Source organism: Chinchilla lanigera, unplaced genomic scaffold, assembly GCF_000276665.1.
Source record: "Chinchilla lanigera isolate Chin_1 unplaced genomic scaffold, ChiLan1.0 scaffold00105, whole genome shotgun sequence".
Lineage (NCBI taxonomy): Eukaryota > Metazoa > Chordata > Mammalia > Rodentia > Chinchillidae > Chinchilla > Chinchilla lanigera.
This window is the reverse complement of record NW_004955506.1, coordinates 2050034-2059812: the sequence shown is the minus strand read 5'-3', so window position 1 is coordinate 2059812 and position 9779 is coordinate 2050034. Positions and strand designations below refer to the sequence as shown.

The following is a 9779-nucleotide window of genomic DNA, read 5'->3' as shown; positions in this document are numbered from 1 at the left end:
TATACAAACTTTCTCCTTCTTTCCCTTCTCTTTTCCCACATTCCAGTTATCCTTTACCTATGAGTGCTTTCCTATCAATTCCCAATGTCTATCATATCTCCTAGTTTAAATTAACTCTTTCAGGCTTTACACTAGAGAAACAATGCGGGAGAAACACCCTTCTTAAAGCCAGGTGTGGCGTATGCCTGTAATCTCAGCATTCGGGAGGCTGAGGCAGGAGGTTTGCTGCGAGTTCAAGACCAGCCTGGGCTACAAAGTGAGCTCAAGGCCAGCCTGAACTGCATAGCAAGATCCTGTCTCAAAAAGATACACACAAAAAAAAAAGAAAAGAAAGAAAGAAACACCCTTCCTAGGTCTCATGCTCTGGGTAATCAGCAGTGACACAGGCAGCTGTGTCTCAAGAGAGGCCAAGGGATGAGCTTCTCAGAGGACAACACCTGTTGATTCCCACTCAGCAGAATGATGAAGTAGCCAGGAGACTTTTGTAAACACAACACCAATCAGAACTGTCTTCCTCCTGCTTACTTAGTGGGGAGGCCATGTACTGGGAGCCCAGGGAACGGCCCACTTGGCCCTGCACTCATGTCCACTAGTGAGAAGGCAAGTGACAGGTAAAGATATGCATCCACATGAAGCTCGTGCACCTAGTTGATTTTAAGTCTTTGTCCAGTCTGTCTGTGGACCTATGTTACATAAAACCTGTTCTGCTAAAGCTGCACTCATCCAGAGGCACTCTGTCCTCTGGCAGCATTCCCAGCAGTCAGACTGTGTCATAAGTGGCAAAGGAAGGGGCACAAATTTGTGGCTTATTTGAAATACTCTTTCAGTGTCTTTGTTGAACAAGCAAGAGCTTTTCAGTACATTGTCCAGCTTACCCCCAAAATAAAAAAGGTGGAGCTCTGTGTAGCTGTCTCTGCCTGACTTCAAGTAGGTTGTCTCTGCCTTCCCTCAGGAAGCTTCCTTGAGCAAGGACTTTGTTGGTGCCGCCTCTGCTTTTCCACATATACCTGCAGCATTCACTCCAACTACATCCCCTTCTAGAGTTGCTTCATCCCCTCTTTGCCTCCACTCCAGTGTGGTTTGACCCCCAGCTCCACAGCCACTGCTCTCTCCAGCTTCCTTCCTAGCTTTAGCTGATCTGACCCATGTCTGGGAGCCCTCAGACCTGTAAGCAGTTCCCACTTCTGGGTTTCTGAGTACTACCCTCACATTTCTTGATTAGCTCTTGGGTTTCAGTCATGGTTCTCCAGAGGCTCCAGGTGTCTTATCACCTCCAGGTTTCAGATCTTGCTTGTGCTGCCATCCTTCTTCCCTCCACCCCTTCTCTAGGAGAACAATCCTGAATCCCCATCACAGCCCACACCCAGGCCAGGGATATAGCTCAGTGACACAGTGCCTACTTGGCAAGTGCAAGGTCCTAAGTTTGATTCCCGGTACCAAAAAAAAAAAAAGGGAAGAAATTTTAAAACCCATCCACCCCCTTTAAGTCTTTTCCATCTGTCTTCCTGGCCTTCACCTGTAGCCCTGCTCCTGGCAGAAGCAATTGCTCATGCCCATGTGAACATCTCCATGGGGCAATTCTATATCCTGGAAATGGCTGGCTGGCTTGAAAGTCGGACAGACATGTTCACATCCTTCACTTTGGACCTCAGCAGTAGTGCTCACTGGGCCGCACCTCTTCCTCTCATGCCAGGGCAATTCCTCCCTTCAGGATTATTTCATAATTAAGAAAGACGAGCAGCCTTAACAAAGGCCCGTGGCAAGTATCTCTTTTCTTTCCCTCATATCTGCACTACGATATACTGATATGTCTGAGCCCATAATGCCTCCTGTGTTACCTGTCTCTACGTCTGTACATGCAACATAAGAGCTTGTGTCAAGTATACCCTTAGTCATGCTTGGAATGAGTTGGAAGATCTTGGAGGCAATGGTTATATCACATATACCTCCTGATTTCCTGGGACTTCAGAACAGTGCCAGCATGAGCAAAAGGATCCCAGCAAGTTACAGCATACAGGGCATGCACTGAATATAGAGTGGGCTGCAAAGAGAATTGCGTCTGGGAATCTAAAACATAAAATCAAATGGTACTTGGTAATTGCAATACTCTCCAGTCAACTAAAGCATCCCAAATGTAAATTCTATTCTTTTTTTGTCCGGGGGGGGGGGTTGCCTTTTTGAGACAAGGTTTCACTATGCAGTTCAGGCTGACCTTAAACTCACTTTGTAGCCCAGGCTGGCCTTGAACTCACAGCAATCCTCCTGCCTCAGCTTCCTGAGTGCTGGGATTACACGCATGGACCACCATGCCTGGCCAATTCTTTTCTATCGCAGTTTTCCTTTTAGAAGGATCTAGCATCAGAAGATGAGACCAGTGTGATCAAGCCTTAGAATACTGCTGGGATTCCTGAATCTGTGGACCCCTTACCAGAATAATAAACCTTATTCTAACTCCAGATCTTTAAGGCTCCCCTTCCTGCTACTATAATTAGGTTTTCAGGAACTCAAGCTACCTCAGAAGCTGCCAATATATGCAGCAGCAGCTATTTGCTACTGAAACATCTCCCATTTCTTTTTTTCTAGGAGTGTCTTTTAATAGTGTTTATACTCAAATTTGGAGAGTTTTATTGCATCTGGCTGCTGACCCCTATCCAGATGTTTCTGATTTGGCCATGAAAGTACTCAACAGTATCGCCTACAAGGTAGGTGTGATGAGATGTTTTTGTTGAAGCTCTCAAGTTTCTGATTTTCAGTCATGAATATTCAAGCAAAAATTCTAGGTCTACACTGTGGTATTAAAAAATACATAAATAAGGTGAGCTTTCACAGACATCGTAAATCTAGATATTAATAATATAACTTGAAATGTATTTATATGTAGCTGTAGTTGTCAGCATTGTTGTTTTTCACTATCTTCTTCGTGTCTGTATGATCTGTAGTGATGTCTCTGCCTCCTTGTCTGACATTGATGTTGACATCTTCTCTCATTCTTGACCCTTCTTGGCCAATAGAGACTTCAGAGAATCAGCTTTCAGTTTCATTGGACTTTCTCTGTTGTTTTTAAATTTCTCATTTTATTGACAGCTTCTTTTAACTTTTTTATTTCCTTCCCCTTGCTGCTTACTTTGGGTTTCATTTGTTCTTCTTATCCTAACTTCTAGATACAAGTATAAATCTTTTCTTTGGGAACTAAGGTCTTCCCAGTCCTTTCTGTGAGCTCTGGGAATTTTCCCTAATGCCCTCTTGTTCTTTCCCCAACCTCATGGTTTTTTCCCTACCCATGAGCAACAGAAAAGTCAATGAGAGACACATGGGACATCTCTTGAAGACTTTAGAAGCTTTCTTCTGCCTACCACTCTACCCTGCAATTCCCAGCCCCCTTGGCCTCCCTGGAGCTGCTCCTGTGTCTTCTCTGCTTGAGAGTGCCAGCTTTATCTGGGCTCAGTCAAGAAGTACTCTTGACCTTCCCCTGACTCCATCACACTGAAGAGTTGTCCATCACAGCTGAAGGGCCCAGGATCTGTGACTTTCAGTCCGAGTCCCTTGTTTTTTCCCCACTGAGTTATTGAGCCCTACCCTGGTGCTCCCTCATTGGTTGGTTCTGGCCTCCCATTGAGCCGAAGTCCCTGCAGCAGTCTCCCCCTGGTGACATCCTGTCTGCATGGTGTTCAGTCCCTTCACTGGAATTATTTTGTGTTAGTCTGATTATGTCTTTTCCCTGACTGATTGAAATCACCTCATTGACTGTGGATGTTTCCTCTTCAGCTCCTGGTAGTATCACAAGTTATAGTAGCAAGTCCCTTTATTCTCCTAGTTTTTAAATGCAGTAGTAGAGAACCAGGCATATAGCTCAGTGGCACAAGCACCTGCTGGCAAGCACAAGGTCCTGAGTTCAATTCCCAGTACCAAAAAAAAAAAAAGAAAAAAGAAAAGAAAATAGATTAAATGCAGTAGTAGGCTCATCTTTCTTTATACAGCAGCAAAAGAATAATGCAGGAATAAGTTCAGGGTTTTAAACTTAAGAGATATCACATGTATGGCACAGTGTCCTCGAAGCATAAACTTGTTTGTCCAGAGATATTTCCCTACCTTCCATGTCCAATAGAACATCCAGCTTAACAGTAAAATGTTGGGCTTACTGTTGACAATTTGGGACAGTCTGAATGACTCAGTCCTGCCCTGATTTCATGCCACAATGCAGTGCTCAGCTTCTCCAATGTACTTATCATGATGTGAGTGGCTGCAGAGGCATCTGAAAGCTACCCATTCCTACTGCATAGGCACCACTTGGTCTGCTTTCATGTGTCTCTGGCCTGTGGAAACAGCCAATCAAGTTAATATGTTCATTGTTCTATAGGAAACTCCTGGGTTTGATCCCTAGTACTGCCAAAAAAGAAAAAGAAAAACTAGTAAATGATCCAGTACTGCCTCCTGCCACTTACCAATGCTCTTTCAGGCTGTAAGTAGTCTCTCTCATTTTTGCTGCAAAATTTCAAGGCTGGATTTTTTTTTTTTAACCAGGAATTGAACTCAGGACCTTGCACTTACTAGGCAGGTGCTGTGTCACTGAACTATATTCCTGGAACAAGGCTGTATTTTAAAGAATCATTTGTACTTTTTTTTCACAGCTTTATGTGGACATTAATGAATGGTTTAAATTTTTAGAATTTATTTTCAAAGAAAGCAGAAAGTGGCCAGTTCACATCCCTTGTCATAGGTCTCTGGCACACAGAGGTGTCTGACAGCTTCTTCTTTGCTCTTAGAGGTGCAAGAGAGCCTTCTCCCCATCACATGCAGCTGGACGCCCACAATTAATTTAGCTTCCCAAGTAGTTCAGTTACGGTGAATCAGGATTCAGCTACTTGAGCTTATTTTTCAGTGGCTTTTATATATTTACCTTTACTAAACTCCACCTGAATTATTTAACACTGGAGTCCTGGTGCCTAATATTAATTTCATAGCTATAAATTTCATTGCCATAGATCCAACCTTAGGGTGTTAAATAGTTCCTCTTAGGAGTCTCTCTGTTCTGTGACAGACAAAAACCATTTCTCCCTGCTCTATAATAGAGATGTCAGCCACAGCCTTCCAGCCCTGGATCCTTCTGGATCGTGCATTAAGTGTGTACCGTGAGCCAGCAAAGCCCATGTCCACCCGTACTTTAAGAAACTCAGCCCCTAGTGTTGGGCGTGGTGGCGCACTCCTGTAATCCCAGAACTCGGGAGGCTGAGGCAGGAGGATTGCTGTGAGTTTGAGGCCAGCCTGAGCTACAAAGTGAGCTCAAGGCCAGCCTGAACTGCATAGTGAGACCCTGTCTCAAAAAGCAAAAAAAAAAAGGTCCCCTGTGTGGGACCTGCCATGTTAGCAAGTTACAACCCCCACCTACTGTGAGGACAGTGTATTCTGAATGAGCCCCAAAACTGCAAAGGGATATGTGGTCTACTGATCTATGACATACACCCCAGTGTGCACACAGCCATCAGCCTGGTGACACACCACAGCCAGGGACCAGGTTAGGCCTCCGCTGGAGACCTAGGGTTAGCACAGCACTGCACATGCGCGCGCGTGTGTGTGTTTAAGAATGAACACTTCTAGTGAAAGATTTGGAAGTATAAACATTAAGGAAATCCTTTCTTGTCCCCATTTTAATTTCAAGAAATGCCTTACTTTGTGCTCTAGGAGCTAAGGAGATTATATTTCATTTTAAAGAGAAATGAGCCTATTTTAAGATTTGTTCATCAGAGTCAAAAACAGCCTTATTATTGTGGAACACTCCTTAGAATTCTCCATTGAAATACTATATAGGAGTTACTACTAGCTGTGTAAGAGAGAACCCTTACAGCCCAACAGGTACAGCCTAATTTCACGTTTGTAAATCCTTGGAGTGTGTGTTGTGCTGTTAGTTTTCATTATGGGTAATCTCAAGCTACACAGAAGTATGGTAGGAAGAGAATAATGACCCTGCGAAATTATTTGTGGCCTCAGCGGCTCTCACGTCACAGCTCCTCCTGCTGCTGAGGTTTTAAGAGAACATAGAAGAACTGAGTCTCCAAGCCACAGGTGTTTGGATATCAGGGTTCACAGTCACTTCTCATTTTAGTAGTTATGAGAAAATCTAAACCCACAGATGTGTAAACTCACCTCTGGATTCCTCAAGGAGCCACATCTGTGATGGGGCCTGTGCAGACCAGGCACATTGGAAACAAGACACTACTATTTTTCATTTTTTTTGTCTTTTGTTTCGGCTTTTTGAGACAAGGTTTTGCTATGTAGTACAAGCCAGCCTTGAACTCATTATGTAGCCTAGGCTGGCCTCGAACTCACAGTGATCCTCCTACCTCAGGCTCCTGAGTGCTAGGACCACAGGCAGCTGGGCATGGTGGTGCACACCTGTAATCTTAGCACTTGGGAGGGTGAGGCAGGAGGATCATTGCAAGTTTGAGGCCAGCCTGGGCTACAAAGTGAGCTCAAGGCCAGCCTGAAATGCATAGCAAGACCTTGTCTCAAAAAGACAAAAAAAAAAATCACAGGCATGTGCCACCACACCCAGAGATACTACTGTTCTTAACCAACAGTGAAATATTCATTTAGAGACCAAAAGCCTCAGTGACCAATGAAATGAAGATTGAGATGCTCAGAAAAGCATGGTCAGTAGTTCCGTGTAACCAGTCATTAACACCCAGCTGTCCACCATCCCAGTATAAGTTACTTACTGTGTGTTTTTGGTTTTGTTTTTTTTTAAATCATGTCGAGCGAAATTTCCATGCAGAAGCCTCTGCTGGCGATACCATCTAGACTGAGATGACCAGGCTGTCCCTGGGGATCTGCTCTGTGGCTCTGCAGCAGCAGCCAGGAAACTGTTCCCACCAGGACTCTGTGGCGCTTCTGGTTCCCTGACAAGGGATTTTTCTGGATTTTCTAAATAAATAATAAATACTTGTTTTGGAAATATGAGTTATAGGTATAAGTTGTCTCTTCCGAGTGATCAGGTGACAGTGCCACTCCCCACACATAGTTCCAGAACCCTGATACAAAATTAACAGGCATGTTTCCAGAATGCACTACTCCTCCCAGACAGGTAGCCAATGGCCTATGAATGAGGCTCGCCCTGAGGTTACTTCCTGGAGTTCTTTGCCCTAGATGGGTCTCTGGGTCCTGTGAGGGTCTGTCTGGAGAGCCACAAGCAGTACACACACCACAGCCAAAAGCCCTGGAGATGCCCAAGTGTGGGTAAAAGGTCTGTGCTGTGTGCACCTACGTGTCTCCTCCATCTTTAAGGAGTTTTATGTTCATACTGAGCTAAGTGTCTGGCCAGAAATTCTACTTCAGCAAAGTCATGCTTTCCACTGTGAAGAACTGGCCTTGTGTCATGCTCTCACCTTTCCTGCTGCCCTTGCTCTTGATGGCTTAAACCCCCTGGGAGGGGATGTCCCTCAGACCTTCCTGGAGGGATGTGTAGTTGTGAGCCTGTCTTTGTGTCCAGTGATTCTGTGCATGCTCTGCACCACGTGACAGCAGTGGAGTGGTCATGATCAAGAAGGGCACACATGGGGTCCCCAGCTCCGTGCACCATTCTGTCCTTAGTCTGTGTCCCCAAACCCAGCCTCTACAGGGGTATTCCTTTAAACTTGCCCAGCAAGTACCTGCTACATGACAGGGACCATGCGGGAAGGCCTGTCCTTGAGCCTACTCCAGTTCTCTGCCGAGTGTCCAAATCCTCATAGTGATACCCAGTCTTCCTGATTCCCTCCCTGAGTGACCCTGTGCCCAGGCTCACCATGAGCCCTTACCATACAGCCAGCACTGGGGAGCTGTTAAGAGATTGGAATGACTCAGCTCAAGGAGCTGCATCCACACTCATGGAAGTCTCCCTAGCCCATGCAGGCCCAGCCCTATCAGAATTTCTGAGAATAGGGGCTGGGGATTTAGCTCAGCGTCACAGCTCCTGCCTGGTAAGCGCAAGGTCGTGAGTTCAATTCCCGGTACCAGAAAAAAAAGAAAAAAAAAAAAAAAAAAAAAAAAAGAATTTCTGAGAATAAACAAAATGACTCTTGTGGTGGCAGCCATGGGTGTAAACTGCATCTCGATGTCAGGCAGGCTGTATGCAGCAGTGAGTTAGCCAGGGCTCCTGCTCAGTTTCCCTAAGGAGCATCTGTGAATCATGGAGGTGGGCAATGACTGCAGCCGCAGCAGGCAGAGGAACCCCTGGGGCTGCAAAATGCTGGCTCCTGAGTCGCTGGCTCCTGAGTCACTGCCGCAGCGCAGGTGCTGTGCCCTGAGCATGAGAGGGAGTGGTGGGTTTTGTGGAAGTCTGCATTTCAACCCCTGAAGCTTTCTGATGACTTCCCCATCATCTCCCACTGTTTGTCCAGAAGTTTTGAGAAGGCATATATTAAACTTAGAGTTTAAATTTCTTTTCTGTTTTAGACTTGAGAAGTCCTATGTCTTTCATTTTGTGGGAGATTTGTGCTTGTAAAATTGGCTGAATAATTTAAATACCAAAGCAAAAACAAGTTCACAAGAACATGTATTTTGCTGGTAATTAAAAACGAAGAGATATTGTTTGAAGACCAGTCTGGCTCCTTTTTCTTGCCCTTCCCAACTTGAAGACAGAGGTTGCATGGGAAGCACTGATACCATGTATATAAGTGAAGACTTTCATGATGGTTTATTCTCTTTGACTTTCTGTCTGGTGGCTGAATTACAGAGACAAAGTTTCTGACTACACATGAATAATTTAGGCAGGTCCACCAGAAGAGGAGCCCCACAAGGCCAAGGTTCTATCTCTGGTTCATGTTTTTCTCCACCTTCTAAAACAGGCAGCCTCATGGTCTGTCCCTGGTGGAAGAGTCAGTGGCTGTTAAGAGTAAAGAGCCACTGTCTCATCTTCCTGATTTTGGAGACCAGCTCAGCCTCACCTGGCCCCTACTGACTGCACAGCCTCGGGGACCCAGAACCCAGAGGCCCTGCCAGCCCCTCTACATGCTGGGAGCAGAAGGCCCAGGGCCATATGGGTGTGCAAATGTTGCTGGCCATCAAGGAAGAAGTGCTCCTGTTTGCTTATCTCATTGCTTGTTATCCCAGCAGACAGCTAGTTTCCAAATATATACAAAATCCTATTAAAAATCAAATGAAACCACTCCCCTCCTGAACATGGAGTCTCAGTGCAAATCTGTCTTCAGGAAAATTTCAAACCCTGCTAATGTTTGTGGTAGGGCTCCTATCGCACCCACAACTAGCTCGTCATCCACAGTGCTACAATTTAAGGAACAGCATTGAGCAGCCCCTGAACGTAGGCAATGAGAACAGAAACCAGGTGTCTGTAAGGACAAGGGTGGTCAACCGAGCTGCCCTTTTCACAGGCCAGCCCTGGTTCACCCCACCTGCCCTACTCTCCCTCACTAGAGATAATCCACATTCCCAGGGCACAGCCAGCACCTACCTGTGCTGCATGTGAGGATGGAGAAATACAGCTATGTTTGAGGATGGGTTTTTGTTTTTGGTGCTGGAAATGAAACCCAGGGCTTTCCATGTACTAAGCATGAGATTGACCTCTGAGCTGCATGCCAGCCCCTCAAGGAAGATGGGTTGTTTTGTTTTTTGTTTTATTAGTTTGTTTTTTGTCTCTTTGAGACGTCCCACTGTGCAGTTCAGGCTGACCTTGAGCTCACTTTGTAGCCCAGATTTGTCTCCTCCTGCCTCAGCCTCCCAAGTGCTGGGATTATAGACATATGCCATCATGCCAGGCTAAGGAGAGTGGTTTGAAGGTGATTACACTT

General features: G+C 45.5%; 1 protein-coding gene across 3 annotated transcripts in view; it reads left to right on the top strand.

The window, feature by feature from the left end:
* The window catches only part of Rptor (regulatory associated protein of MTOR, complex 1), a 392354-nt gene that overhangs the window by 341963 nt on the left and 40612 nt on the right, over positions 1 to 9779 (top strand). For all 3 annotated transcript variants that reach the window (XM_005407318.2, XM_005407317.2, XM_013506089.1), the window contains one exon: positions 2584 to 2702. In XM_005407318.2, coding sequence (XP_005407375.1) covers positions 2584 to 2702 — 119 coding nt within the window. The remainder of the gene's footprint in view (positions 1 to 2583; positions 2703 to 9779) is intronic.